At 40.1% G+C, this 15,000-nt stretch overlaps 2 protein-coding genes across 3 annotated transcripts in view; both read right to left on the bottom strand.

The window, feature by feature from the left end:
• LOC138039046 (threonine--tRNA ligase 1, cytoplasmic-like) overlaps positions 1 to 7,264 on the bottom strand; it is a 34,704-nt gene extending 27,440 nt beyond the window's left edge. Inside the window, exons 1-4 of one of the 2 annotated variants that reach the window (XM_068885202.1) lie at positions 6,958 to 7,264; positions 2,492 to 2,573; positions 1,045 to 1,144; positions 902 to 935 (exon numbers count right to left, since the gene is read on the bottom strand). In XM_068885202.1, the coding sequence (XP_068741303.1) occupies positions 902 to 935; positions 1,045 to 1,144; positions 2,492 to 2,573; positions 6,958 to 7,137 (396 nt within the window). In that variant the 5' untranslated portion in view covers positions 7,138 to 7,264. Of the gene's footprint in view, positions 1 to 901; positions 936 to 1,044; positions 1,145 to 2,491; positions 2,574 to 6,706; positions 6,883 to 6,957 lie in introns of those variants that run through there. The other variant, XM_068885205.1, reaches the window with a different exon arrangement.
• Positions 7,265 to 10,556: 3,292 nt separating this feature from the next.
• LOC138039045 (regulation of nuclear pre-mRNA domain-containing protein 2-like) overlaps positions 10,557 to 15,000 on the bottom strand; it is a 14,259-nt gene continuing 9,815 nt past the window's right edge. Inside the window, exon 7 of the mRNA XM_068885201.1 lies at positions 10,557 to 14,150. Within this exon, the coding sequence (XP_068741302.1) occupies positions 11,046 to 14,150 (3,105 nt within the window). The 3' untranslated portion in view covers positions 10,557 to 11,045. The remainder of the gene's footprint in view (positions 14,151 to 15,000) is intronic.

Genomic DNA, 15,000 nt, shown 5'->3' with positions numbered 1-15,000 from the left:
CAAGTACATGTACATCTTCTTCTACTTTTATCTTGTATCCAGTGATAAATTAATATTATTAATTTCTTATTCTTCTGAGTCATAGCTCACCTCTAAATGTGAATAGAATGCAGATGGAGCCCAAGTTTTTCTTGGTACTTTGCTCCAGGAATTTCTTAATCATCGTTCTTAATTTCATGTCACAACCCTTCACTTGCTCCAGCCTCCATTTATTCGGCTGTAGGCCCTTTTTTAGAATGACTTCAAATTTAATGGTACAGAAAATCAATGATTCAACCCAAATCAGAACATTAATTGTTGCACCAAAATACTCCAAAAGATACCGTTATTAATTTTAAAGAGAAAATTTTTTGGGGGGTTTACGTCCACTTAAACAAACTAAGCAGTCTAGTTGGTCAATGATCAAAGAAACTCATTCGATAGGGGATGCCTGGCACAGAATCTGGATATCTGATTTGTGATACACAATGTACATGTGTGTGCTACTTCTGCATAATAATAATAATAATAATAATAATAATAATAATAGTAATAATAATAAATTTCAAGGCTGCTGCCTAAGAAAATTTTTAAGGGGCCCTCAGAGCTAAACACTGACTAAAAAAAATTGGAAATAAAGATAAGCTCCTTAAATAAAAGCCACTCTTATTAAAAAAAAAATATATATATATATATATATATATGCAGATAATATCAGTCAGAAAAAAAAAAAACAATAATAATAATAATAATAATTGAAATGTTTCATGTCTATCATTAATTATTCATAATCACATGATTTTTCTCTTGTAATTTGGAACAGATAAACACTTGTAAATTCTTTCAAAGACTAAAAATTGCACTCATACTACAGGCTCATACAGTTTTCTTGCACATATGTCATGTGATTATCTGTGCTAACCTTACAAACAACAGTGTTATCAGCAAGACCTTGGCTGAAATGAAACAAAAAACAAACAGTTGTGTAGAATTTGCTTTTAAAAAAGGACTTCATGCATGTAAAAAATATGTGACAAAAACTAAGTTAAACCTTTATTAATTTACCTGATCGAAGAGGCAATTTCATAAGGTGTAGTTTTCCAAGCCAGTCCATCTAAAACTTTTCCATCACGCAAAGTAACCTTGATTGGTGTTTTTTCTTTAGCTGATAGAAAACCAAAAATAACAATTATTCTGTTTAGAACTTAATTTTTTTTTATGGGATGTACTAGTATAATTAAAACTAACAATGCAACCTACGCACTGAAAAGCCTTCAAACACCTACTCCATGTCATTGTAAACATATCTGTTTGTCCTAAATCTGTTTGTCCTAAATGCAATATGGCCCGACCCCTTGTTAAAGATATAACTTGCTGTTTTTAACTATTAAGCTTAATATTTTTGTAATTCAGTATTTAGTTTTGGGACCACAGTAATTGGTTATGCTGTTGTGGCCTCCCTGCCCCAGATTTGTTGGGGCAAAGTCGAATAAAATAAAAATTAATATAATACATGGCAAAAGTTCATCACATGTCACTTTCACCAAAACATGTGAGAAAACAGTCAAGATCTAAATGGACAGAATTACTCTACCTGGCCATCATTTAGCATAAGCAGGGGATGGTTTAAGTTGAAAAAGCATGTCATTTTCAAGCACAAGATCATGTAAAAACTCAACAACCAAAGGATGGAGGAACAGTAAAATAACAAAATTTTGTAATCCTAAAAGTGTGGAGTTACCAAACTGGAGATGTTATTATAATGCAAAGAAGCCTTCCTGTAATTGATTCCTTTGAGACACATGACAGAACAAGGTACAGATGTACCAATTTAGTCTTAATTCCAAGTGGGGTCAGTTCAGTTTTGCTGTCTTTATACATTTAAACCCAATTCTGAGATCAAAGTTAGATAGACGTAAATGACATGGAAGGCTAAAGGACCACACCAGGTTACAGACAATAACAAAGAAACCCTGTGAAGAGCTGATATGCATAACAATTTGGGTAGCATGGCATGGCATGGCATGGCATGGCATGGCATCCCATATGAAATTTAATTGTGCATAATTATGACGTGCAAAATTACAAAATTAATTTCTTTAGATGACAGAGAAGACTATTGTACCCTTCACTCATTTCTGCTAAGCTACCAATAGTCAATAGGGGTGATGGATGATAAAATCCAAGACTTGCTGAGACCCTTGTTTGCGAATCCGAGACAGAGACCAAAACATGCAAGACATCACACCAAAATAAAAGCAATATAAGCAAGACTTCAAGACACTTCATAAAAGGCTGTGGAGATTTCGAGATCGGATGAAAAGTTTGCGAGCCCCAAGATTTTGGAGGTACGTACCATTTGCCACCCCTAGTCAATGAAAGCTGATGAAATTCAGCTGGGGATTAAAAGGAGCTGGTGATTAACAGTTACCATACCACCAGTTCCTTTTAATCTGTCTATCATTTACATGTATCATCTTTAAAGATACAATAATTATATTCATTCATGCACCTTCAATCTTTGCATCAAACTCCTCCTTCAATCTCTCAAATAATGCTATTCTTTCTTGGATAAAGGTTGGTGGAGGATTCAGCTAAAAATTGTAAAAAATAATACAATACAATACAATACAACACAATAAAACTTTATTTCACTACGCTAGCCACACACAACAAAAGCTGCTTTCCAGGTGGGGTGTAGGTAAACATGTTACAATAAAGTATATATATATATTTAAAATCGAAGTATATTACACAGAATGAGTGCGATCCAGTAGAAGGCATGGAGGGCGAGGAGGTAAGTTTGCGTTTGAAATCAGAAAGCGATTTTGCAGTCTTTGCCTCATAGGAAAGATTATTCCAGAGCATTGCACCACTATACTTAAAGCTGCGCTTCAAAAAATTTGTGTATGACCTTGGAAGTGCTAGATCAGTCTCGATATTCCTAAGATTGTAATTTATGTTCGTATCATTCAGCTTTACAAAGGAATTACTCAGTTGGGGGGCAGATAGATCATTGAGGATTTTATACATAAGGGTAGCCTTTGTATGGAAGTGCCTGATTTCAAGGGTTTTCCATTTCAGGTTATTCAACACATCTGTGGACCTAACATCATATGAAGAGCCTGAAATAACCCTTCCCCTTTTGAAGGAAAATAGGGAGTATTCTTTAGCCTACTGACATAAGCACAAGGCACAAGCCTGTAGCTAGTGGGGTCTGGGGGTATCCCCCCCCCAGGAAATTTTGCAAAACTAAATTTGCAAGAAGGAAAAACTGGCCATAGATTTTGAATTTGAGAGAAGAAAGAACTGGAAGCCTGGCAAAACTTCGTCACTCTGCTGGATTCATTTCAAAGAGGACAACTTTCCGTATCGCATGGACAGCAAAATGAAAAGATCATTGAAGACTGACGGATGAGATTCACTTACAGGAACAGCATTATATAAGCGTTGATTTAATTCCCTCTTGAAATCTTCTATATCGTCTTGTTCTTTTCTGTAATTTTGAAGCAATTGCTCATCTGCTAGCGGTTCTTCCACATAGGGTTCAATGTAGCTCTGGGTTTCAGTGCTAGTGCTACCTGACTCATCGAGACTGCAACTAGTTGCACAAAAATGTCATTTGAAAATCATCAGTATTCGCTTCAGCATTCAGAGGCACTTTCCTCAATGATAGACATAGACATGATGAAAAATACCAAAAGAAATCACAGAGCGATACACTGTACCTTGATCACTGAGAAAACAAAGGACCCATGCCAACAAGCATTCCTTAACCTACAACACATTGAGCCCACGACAGTCCTGACCAGTGGAAAGGGTGTACTGAATACAAGTAGGATTTAAAAAATTGTAGAAAATTTGGGTCTCGTTCAAATCGAAAAATTCTTTCGCAAAAGTTCATTTTTTAATATAAATGAATAATTTAATAATAGGAAAATAAAACTTTTCATGTTATGGGCACCTTAAGATGAGCAATTTGTCCTTGTTTTCAGAATTTCATGATAAAGCGGGAGAATCTGACAAAAACCAGGAGAGCGGGAGGCAACACATCAAATTGGGAGACTCCTGATCAAATCAGGAGGGTGGAATGTCTGCAGAAAAAGAACACACCATACACTGCCCCAAAAATAGTACCACATCATACAAAATCAATGAAATCAAACATTTATCAACTGAAAATTTACACTTCTTATAGTTTTATGCTCTTAGAATTACGGAAATTGACGTGAGTCAGCTGAGAAGTTGCATTAATCATTTCATGCGTAGATAGACAGCACAAAGAAAATTACATCAGAGTCAATTCCTCTTCTGATATTGGATCACCAAAAAAGATAGAATTATATTATTCTGGAATGTTGTGGACACATGTAACATGTAAATTTGATTGATCAAATTAGCAAAAATGGCAAATTATTTTTAGGACTCTATTCTTAGATTGTTTTTACATTACCAAATTGTTTGGATTTCCAACAAAAAAATGAGAAAACGCTTCATTAGATGGTAGTTAAAACTTTCTATATAAGGTTAATTTCCTACCCAATTGTGTTCATCATGTGTACTTTTGAGACTTTAATAGAATTGTAGCCTGTTGACAATTTCTTTTTTCGATCAACAAGGAGAAAATTTTGAAGGAAGAAAAGGAAATTGGAATTATCACCTTGTTATCCTAACACAAGATTTTTCTGGAACTTCAACCTGCCTTGTTGTGGAAACTGGATAAACTACTTGAAAATAGGCTTGTCGTTTACATTACCCAGTGTTCCAGATAAGAGTCGGGTCTCAGGTCAATAACCCGACAAACAAGGCTTCCTGACCCAACAGATGAACTGTAAATATTCAGTTAAATGTTACAACAAAATTAAAAAACGAAAGACAGACGTTTCTTAGCGAAAAAGTTTATTGTTTAACTCTGAAAGCGGCGAACGACTTGACATCCCGAAAGATGGCTGCGAAGGAGACTATATTCTTCCCCGTAGTTCATTCAATGTAAACAAAAACCTTGACACAAGGTGCTTACATGTATGTGTACCTTTGTGGTTAGCTAGCACGTGATCAATTTCTTCCTTTTGAGAGAAAATCCCGACCTTCTCCTTGCTTCCTAGAAGTCAGAGGCTGCAGAAGTTTTGGTGTTTTTAGGATCGATTATCAAGAATCTTTCGCTGAGAATTCAAAATTCAGAGTTTTTTACAAAAACTATGCTATTTTTTTCTTCATCTGTCTTTTGGCTTGCCTTTTATTTTGAACTCCCAGCTTTTGCGATACTTTGTGGTGCAAACGTAAAGCCAAAAAAGTTTTTACCTGACATAAAGATTAGACTGCAAAGAAGAGGAATTATGAAGCGTAAACAACATGTTCAGTCCTTCCTTAGTGTGTAGAACAAACGTTTGTGTAGTGCAACTGAAATACATGCATGACGTACAGGAAAACGTCCGTCAGAGCAATTTGCAGTGAGATTTTTGTAGACCATTTCACTTAAAGAAGAAATAAGAGAGTTTTACTCAAGAGCGTGTTTTTTTATAGCAAGCAAGCAGACTCTTCCGTTGAAATGGCGCGCAGTTGAAATATAGCCCCAATTTTTCCGACCTATATTTCGTTCCCGCGCCATTTTCAAAGAGCCTGCTTGCAGGGTAGTTTTGTTATCTTTGCACTGAATTTATTACCAAAACTTAGAAAAGTAAAATTCAACGCGTGAACACGTGAGCCAAAGGGCCAATGCTGGTATGACGTCTGGGTGACCCCTCAAATGGTCTACATAACCCCCCACGTGAACAAATTAACTGGAATGCTGATTACCAAGCATGAAAGAGATGACTTTGGAATTTCAACAAGAAAACCCTTCAGGAGAACCTATAACCACAAAGGTAGTCAAAACTTTCAATTTGCAATTCATTTCTTCCCTTTTGTGTTCGACTCGTGCACTTTGGCGATTTTGAGCGGATGCTGAGCCTGCATTTCAAACTGTTCAGCTGTAACGACATGCACACCTTGCAGACCTATCCTGCCACTGGTACGGACTGTCACCATGGACTTACGGACAAAAATCGGCGTTTCAATGATATAGTGCATTAGGGGCTAAAGCCCATAGGCGCAAAAATGAGTGTAACCTCTTTGTAGAGGGGGAGGGGTGGCCAGGTAAGTGAACACATATCCTGCCCCTATTGTGGAATACCCCAATAGATGCCTTGTGCATGTGTCTCACATTTAGTTTTTTTCATGCAAGAACTGAACATAACTTCCAACGCTATCCTACGCCAAGTAAAGTATCTCTTGCAACAAATTGCTTCAGAGTAACAGTGACGGTCCCTCCCTGTGAGAGAATTCCGAGAATTATTGCATCAGCCAAGAACAACTAACATTGATAATTTTCATATTTTACTTTCAAGAATTAAAAAAAATATGACCACGACAGAACAACTGGAACAAACAGCAACACACCATCCCAATCAATACGATTATTTCACAAATAATAAGTCGTGGTCCGCGCTCGCGCCCGCCAGATCGCGCGCATCAACGCTAGTTCACCTTCGAAAAGATCACTTTTCACTATTACCCTAGTTCTAAAACGAGTATTTCATCAAAACCGTTCGCGATGTTGAAGAAGCAGTTGGAAAGTACATAACAGCAGACAACAAGAATATATCAGTCCTCCAACAACTGCACGATGTATTAACAAGGACAAGCACACAGGCCGTATTCGTAGCTTGCGTAAAGGAAAATAAATTACCTCTAGAGGAAAGGAGCTGTGCACGTCTTTTTTCTTTGTTTTCTGAATATCCTTGCCTTTTTTTTTATCTACAGCCACCTTCTCATCCACATTCATGTTTTCGACCTTCTCTTCTAAACCGGAAACCGACATAATTGGAAGCCCCAACGTGGATTCAATGAAAGTAATTTGTACTGACCATGCTCTAATAAAGATACAACTGACATGTTGCTGACTCATTCAATGATGGCGGAAGGTTTAATTTTACATACCTCTAATGGGAACTTCAGTTCATCACATCTAGTTTTATAGGGATAAGATGTAGTGCAACAACAATATGGTGATGAGCTCTGAAGCCGAATGACATCGTTGGGTTGAAAAATGTTGTTAAGTCCGAGCTTGAAAATCGCTGCAACTGTTCGACGTCGTACAACATGAAAGGTTGTGATCATAATAGTGTGCGATGTTCCATATATAATTGGTCCTGTAATTTACGAAAAGATGCCTTGAAAAGTTCAAAAGTCTTTACTTTTATCGATGTTTTTATCATGTTGCCTCGACCGCCATGTTTTTGTTCGATGTCTCGGCACCAGGCTATCGCAAGCTGCTGCGCACCGGTGCGCACTCAGTTGGTTGAGCACCGGGCTGCCATGCGGAGTGCAGATCATACGCGTACGCGCTCTCTTATATCCACAAATGCACTTTTTGTCGACCCTTCTAGGCCCTCAAGGATCTGAACAGGAGCCCATGAGAAGGAGCCTCCATGTGCACTATATCCTTGAGTCAACCTTTCCCCGTATCTTTCTATTTTTAGAACCAACCCTTCAGCAGGAGACTGACATTTACATTAATTTACATCAATTCGCACAATTTGCGTACATTATTTTTGCTATTTTTGTCTTCTTTAGACAATGACTTTATTCTGATTGCCTATTTTAAACAGCGCGTGCAGTGCAGAACAACTCGTGGCGTTCTAAAAACAGAAATATACGGGCAAAGGTTGACTCATAGGGCTTGTATGGGGGAGGCAAGCTCCTACTGATGGGCTCCTGATCTGAGACATTACGCATTAAAATATCTCCGGAGCAGAGCTGATCCCAAATGGTAGTCTGTTAGAGCAGAAACACCCAAACGGTGTAACGAAGATGATGGGTAATCTCAGGCTGGATTCATCGTCGAGGGGTATTTGCCAAAAACCATTGTTGGCGTCCAGTTTGGAGACTATCTTACTGTTTCCCAGGTGGACAAGGTTCTCATCTACAGAGGGTATTGCATGGGTGTACCTCGCGTTTTGGACTGCTTTTTTGAGATAAGTCAGATCAACGCAGATGCGCACTCGGCCAAGCTGAGCAACGAACTCTTCTGATTATGTATCACGTAGACAGGCACCGGCTCAGTGATTTGGTAGCCTACATTTCAAACTGAGTTCCATTATCCAGACCTTTAACTGCATTTTATCTAAGGGCACGTAGGATCTGGGATGTCTTTGTTAATCCAGGATAGAAGAAGCAGTGCCTTCTTTCCCGCCTTGACAAGCAACGACATATTGCGCCTCAAAAGAATCCCCCTAAAATATGAATTCCGACGATTGAATGATTGGTAAGAAACAATATTCTAAAGCACGATGGAGAGGTTCGAGGGATGTAATGGGAGATTTATCATCGTTGTCATTCGCCTATGTTTACGTGTATTCCCCCATAGACGACATCAAAAGTCTCAGGGCGCTTTCCATTTGACAGAACTGACCGGCCAGACCGGGCATTTGGGAGGAATAACTCTACAACACATTCAAATTAACAAACCTCGAGGATGATATATACTTCTTCTTCCATAAAAATGCGAGGGATTATCGTGCAAGTGTTCCTTCAAATTGTTGCATTCTCTTTGCAAAATGACGGGTCTGGCCGGCCAGTTCTGACAAAAGGAAAGCGCCCTCAGATGGCAAATGTTTATTCCCTTGTTCCAAAGACTCAGAAGCTAAGAGAGAGGTCCTGGAAACGAGGCTGTTGCGATGATCATTCCGGACAGAACCCCGGTAACTCGAATTCTGAAGGGTAACGAAAAACTTTTCGAGTTAGCGGGGTTTCGAGTTATCGGGCTCGATTAAAATATTCAATTTTCCAGGTTAATAATTAATAGTTTATTGATTTCAGCACTTCGGTATACAATACAGTGCAAATAAAACGGATGATCGGTAAGTAACTGGCATAAAAAGTGATCAGTTCGTTTGCTGAATGACTCCAGATTTTGTTCTGTTAGAATTAGATCACACGATAATGAAAAAAGCGGATGGGATATCTCAATGGGCATGCGTGGTGAGTTGTAAGAACCAGAAATTCGAGTTATCGGGGTAAAATTTGATCAAGAGAAACGAAATTTAGTTCGAGTTAGCGGGGAATTCGAGCTGTCCGAGTTCCAGTTAACCGAGTAAAAATGGCTAAAAAGTTGGGTCAAATCCAAGTTCGAGTTAGCGGGGGAGTTCGAGTTATCCCAGTTCGAGTCACCGGGGTTCTACTGTATTTAAAATATATTTCACTAACATTGATTCACCTCAAAAATAACCTGCGAACGCAGAGAAACGACAACCGGAAATACAGCCCCGTTCTCAGGCTACCTCAAAAGGGATACAGGACGAAAATTCGCAAAAGCGCAACTCCAAGATGGCTTGATAGCTCAATTGGGAGAGGGCAGCGCAGTGCAAATCACGCCATGCAGTCATTGGTTCGACTTCCGTTCAAGCCTGGATTTTTCTCAGGTTTCGTTTGCAACTGCGACGATCACTATCGCCGAGTCATTACAACCGCAACTCCGCAATTTTGTTTTCATTTGATGTCTCATCTTAGTGTTAAAAAAAAGGTTATTGTAACCACATCAGATGGGTAAAATTGATCTTTCCCTGGTGCAAAATGACATTGGAAAGTGCTACTGGATAAGCCAAAAAGACAAATACCTACGAAAGACAGACCCAGACGGTCAGCGATACAGTTCATTTGCACTCCAAAGAGGACCAACGAATCATATCGAAATGTTTGCCAACTGGAAGAGTTTAAGCAAATAATATTCCGGGCGACGAAGGTCAACCGAAAGTGAGATGATTGTCCTTTTTAACCCCACTTGAAGTCACCACAAAGTGCGAGGTGTCTTGACTTCGTTAAAACTATTTGATGAAAAACAAACTTGAGCGAAACGGTTGCCGTCCGTTGCTCTTAGGCGCATTTGCGTGACGAACCCGTAAGTACGTTTGCGTAGGAGGCTATTTTCGGACTACCTTTGCCGAAAAACAACAAAGGCAGTTCCGGTTCGGTGACGCAATGACGTCAAGTTAGTTTCCTGTGATTGGTCATCGGGCTTCTGTGGAGTCTCATTCGCGGGAAATTCAATCTAAAAATAAATCGGTCTGTGAAAACGCCGTGACAGGAATATTTGGGAGTTGCTCGCACGTACTCATGGGCTCCTGTTTTCAGAGAAATCGCATTGACGGACGTTACATTGCTTCAGTTAAAACTAAGCCATAACCACATTGCATGATTAAGGAATTTAACGACTCGATTTACCAAGATACGCAGTACATCATCTTTGAAGTAGCCAGCGGTGGATAATAAACAATTATTCCATGAGCGCGCGTTGGAAGAGGCAAAGGAGCAAAGGAGGCAAGTAGGGCTGAGTTGGCTATAGCAAGTCTCATATCCAATAAGCGCGAATGGAATAATTGTTTTATTAAATTTTCATTCAATTCTGAACTGTTTTAGTTGTCTCAGCTTTTAAACTTCCGATGCACATGGATGCAATCAGTTTCCATACAAGGTCGTTATTGTATACGAGCTAATAACCGTGATTGAGTAAGCCAATCAGAACACCAGGATACGCAATATCCGAGATCGAAAATTTAATAACAAATGATAAGTATATTTCTTATATTTTTTGAAGACTAATTTCAAAAAGAAACACAATTTGCAGTTTAGAAATCCCCTAGGGATAAAAAAGGTTCAAAGACTCCATATTTATTTAACAATTTTCAATCAACTGGTCGAGAGCGTAATAGTGACTTCAAAAAGTACACTTTTCGAAAATGACACGAAACCTTTACATTGTATAAAGTCTGCGTCAGTCCCGGCAGCAGAGTCCTGTATTATGTATTACCTCACTGAAGTTTATCATAGAAATAAACAGGCAAATGACTTTAGGCAACGGCGGAAAACCACTGGGAGAGGAAAAGGGAACCCTAAAACGCACTACCGACGGAAAAGAGAGATAAAATACCCCTAACAAATATTATTATTCGAATGGCAATGTCTTTCACGCATAGCCTTGTCAGTTTCATTTATGAATGACACTTAAAAGAACAAAGGAAACGGTAACATTAATAATAAGGGCGCTTCGATGGTCCTGGAAATGCTATCGGGGGTGGTCCAGGTCTTTTCAGTGGCCCTGGATGACGCACCCAGCCACCTTCAAAGTCTCCCAAAGATTGACGCCTTCTAACAGGCGGCCCTTGGTCATGATATCTGTCAAAAACAGGTGGGCCTTCTCTAAATCCTTCGCGAGTTCTGTTAGGAAAATCCATAAAACGCCCAGGAGATTTTCCAGGGCCTTCAAATGAAGTCCACATTGAAGGATCATCCTCAAGAAAATCCTTTCGATTTGGGTCCCCACGAGGTGAAACAGGAGGTCCCCTCCAATGCGGAGGAGGCGGCCCTGGAACATCACGAGGAAAGTCCCAAGGAGGTCTAGCATGTTCCTCATAACCTTCTCTTTGTGAATCTTCCCAATAATCAAACTGTCTCCGTTGCTCTTCATTATCTCTGACTCCAGGATAGGAGACACGGTGAGGTGGAGGACCAGCACGCCTTGGTTCAAGAGACCTTTGGGGAGGACCCTCTGGTGGAAGCCTTCTTATACCAGGACGTTCGTTAACGAGGTTACCCTGCTCCATGATGCTTGGTCGGTCTTCATTCCCAGGAACTTCCAAAGGTTTCTTGAGGCCATCAAGGGGAGGAACAGGTGAAATTTCCGAAGGTCTCATGACAGGACCGTCTTTAAAAGAACCTCCAGGAGAATGCCCATGGCGTAACAGATCAGGAGCTATTTCTGGTTGCTTATCTCCTTGAAATCCTCTAGGTGAATTAAGATGTGCTGGTGCAAGACGATTGGGTAGAACCTGGTCACGCATTGCAGGTGGGCCTCTTGGAGAATCAGCATGCAGTGCTTGATCAGGTTTTTGTCCAGGCTGGTCTGTTGGTCCCTCAGGGTGTCTTTCATAGGGTGGAACCGCGACCGAATGGCTCTGTGGTTGTCCATATAGAGGTGCTTGCTCGTTCACATCTGCTGGATCTCTGGGAGGTCTTTCAAATGGTGGTCCCCTAGGTGGCTGGACATGAGGAGGGCCAAGCTGAATTGGTGGCCCTTCAACAAAAGGCGGTCCGGTGTTACTCCTAAACTGCTTAAAAGGAGGACCACAAGGTCTTTGAAACGGTGCTCTTTGTTCAAATGATGGTGGTCCATGGGTTACCAAGTCCGGTTCGCGCTTTAACGGCATTTCATGGGGAAAGCGAGGGGAAGCTCCTCGGAAAGGCAAACCACTCAACTGGTTTCCTGGATGGCCCCTGGGTGAAGGTAACGAGGTAACGGCGTTTGGGCCCGGCTGGTTACCATGATATTCCCTTTGATGTCTTGTGTCACATTCGGCATCACCTCTGAACTCTGTATAAATCTCTGCCGGTATACGCATTGGTGTTTCACTGGGTACATTAGAAGGTAAACAAGGTCTTTCTGGACGACATTGGCTCTTTTCTTTAGCTTCAGCATGGTTTGAATCATATTCGATCGCTCTCTGCTCTTCATTTGGATACTCAGTGTGCTTTTCACAAGGCAACGGTCGTGCAGGTAAACTAGTAGATGGAGTGTTCACAACTGGCATACTTGCAGGATGGCACTGTGTCTCGGATACATTAACAGATTTTTCTTTTTCTTTCAAAGTTTTTATCGAATCACTCAGCTTTGGAAATAGTGTGTCAATTAAAGTTAGGAGTGGTTTACTTGTTGGATTTCTCAAGTTTTCTTTGGGCGTCTCAGGAGCAGTTGCTGGGGTGCTAGAAGGCAAATTATCACGGGTTGGTGACGACTCTGGGCCTTGGGCACTTGTTTCCTGTAATTTCCTACCTCTGCTGAGCAACTGGGCTAAAATGTCCACAGCAGTCACTTTTTGTCCTCCGTCCTTTTTTGCAAACGCAGCATCTTGCTGCTGTCCCTGAACCTGTTCAGAAGTAGATGGTATGCCACTGGAAGACAAAGGAGATTCCGTAATTGCTTTGGGTGCAGATGAAACCCCATACCCAATACCTGGCTTTGTTTGATTCTGAATTGAATGGTCAAAAAACGACTGATTTGTCTCAAAGCCAGTCTTGTTGTTAACATCTACATCTCCAAGAGGCGCTGGAGTTGTCTCAGGTGTCTCGTCACCTTCCTCCAAGTGAAGCTCAGGTGATCCCACAGGTGATGGAGCTGAAGCCTCTGAACTTGGTGATCCCACGTTAACAAGACTCTGAGGAGCACTTTCGCCACCTTGAGATGTCTCACTTACTGGGGCAGAGTTGGGAGTCATGTAAACACGTGCTGGAACTGTTGTTGCAGCCACCGGAAGTGGTGCTTGACTGTCCACAAAGCCACTTCCAAGTTGGAAAGGTTGAATTGTCCCCATGCCACTTGGTATCGGTACACCTGCATTGGAAAGTAAGCCAGCTGGAATCTGTTGAAAAGGCTGCCCATGACCAGACAAAGTTCCTGCTGGTTGTAATAAAGGATTCTGAGCCACACCCTGGGTAGACTGCACTTGAGGGACTCCTGGTCTGAACTGAGGAACAGGACCAGGACCAGGAAATCTCTGAACACCTATGAATGGACGAATAAGCATTCCAACTGCAGGTTGAGGAGAAACAAGAGGTGGCCGACTTGGCAACAAAGGACCTTGAACATGCATCATGGGCCTTACACTGGGGCCCAGTGGCTGAGCAGGAGTTGTAGGAACTGCAGGAGGAATAACTGAAGAATTGTCAAGCTCCAGGGGAGTTGATTTTGTTGGTTGAGACCCAGAGCTTTCAGTGGAATTAGGAGTCTGATCATTACTGCCCTTGGGATCATCACTAGCGCTAGCCTCCTCACTTGTTTCTGATTTGTCACTGTCTGAATCATCTTCAATGTCCATGTCTGCTACTTCAATGTTGTCTACAGTTGGATCAATAGTTTTATCCTCCTCTGGTGATTTGTCAGCTTCAGGTTGAGTCTGAGATGGAGTGGAGGGAGCTGATTCCACAGCAACATCGGGCAGACCAGAGGTCAAAAACGAAGCTTGAGGTGCTGACACTGGCCCTGTTTTAGCTTTCTCTGCGGCTTTCTGTGCAAGCCTGTTCACTTTAGAGTCAACTTTTTTCTTCAAGGATGTCAGGCGGTTACCAAAAGTCTTGTATGCCTAGATTTGGGGCAAAAACAGAGTAAACTTTAGAATGGTCTTAAAAACCGGTAAGTGAATCACAATTTTTAAAATGTCACAAAACTTAATAATTTGAAGACATTTTTAATGTCTTACATCTTTGTCACTGACATAAGACCTCGAAAAAAGCAAATATGTGAATTTGCAACAACCTGGAGAAGCATGCATAATAAACTATAATACAATAAACACCCGCATATAAGAACACTTTTTTCAGGTTTTAGGGTGATTGTGTTTTTATTTGAGATGACCAATCAGCTTGAAAGTGTTCGTAAAATCTCATTTAAAAATTGGTTTCAGAAATTCTTCAAATCATATATTACTAGAGGTTTAATTAACATACATGTACAATGCTGTTTTGTAATAGATTTTATTGTTTGTAATGGTCCTATACACCATAGCACTTTGATATAAGTTTCCCTTTGTATTAAGAACATGTTCTATTTATCAGGCTGAATTTGTTCTTATTTATATGGTGCTTTATTGGCCAAATTTCAGCCTGATGTTCTTAATCCACTTGCAGGTGTTTTACTGTAATCCATACATTTGGATATTATTAAGCAAAGTTTATAGATAGTCTTTTTAAAATTGTTAACATATGTATATTTTAAATATTAGTTTTCATTTAATATTTTGTTGTGTCACCAATTAGTATTTTAATGCTTAAGTATCTTGACAATTCAATAAAGTTATTATTCATTTATTTATTTATTTATTTATTTAGACATAAATGGATAACAATGAAAAAAACATGGACAGATAAAAAACCCGAAGTTTAAGTGAAAGGTTGACATGGTTAAGTTGTTGATTGATAAACAGCCAAACTTAC

Source organism: Montipora capricornis, chromosome 2 (assembly GCF_036669925.1).
Source record: "Montipora capricornis isolate CH-2021 chromosome 2, ASM3666992v2, whole genome shotgun sequence".
Taxonomy (NCBI): Eukaryota; Metazoa; Cnidaria; class Anthozoa; order Scleractinia; family Acroporidae; genus Montipora; species Montipora capricornis.
Note: the sequence above shows the minus strand (reverse complement) of the source record. Positions and strands in the feature narration are given on the sequence as shown.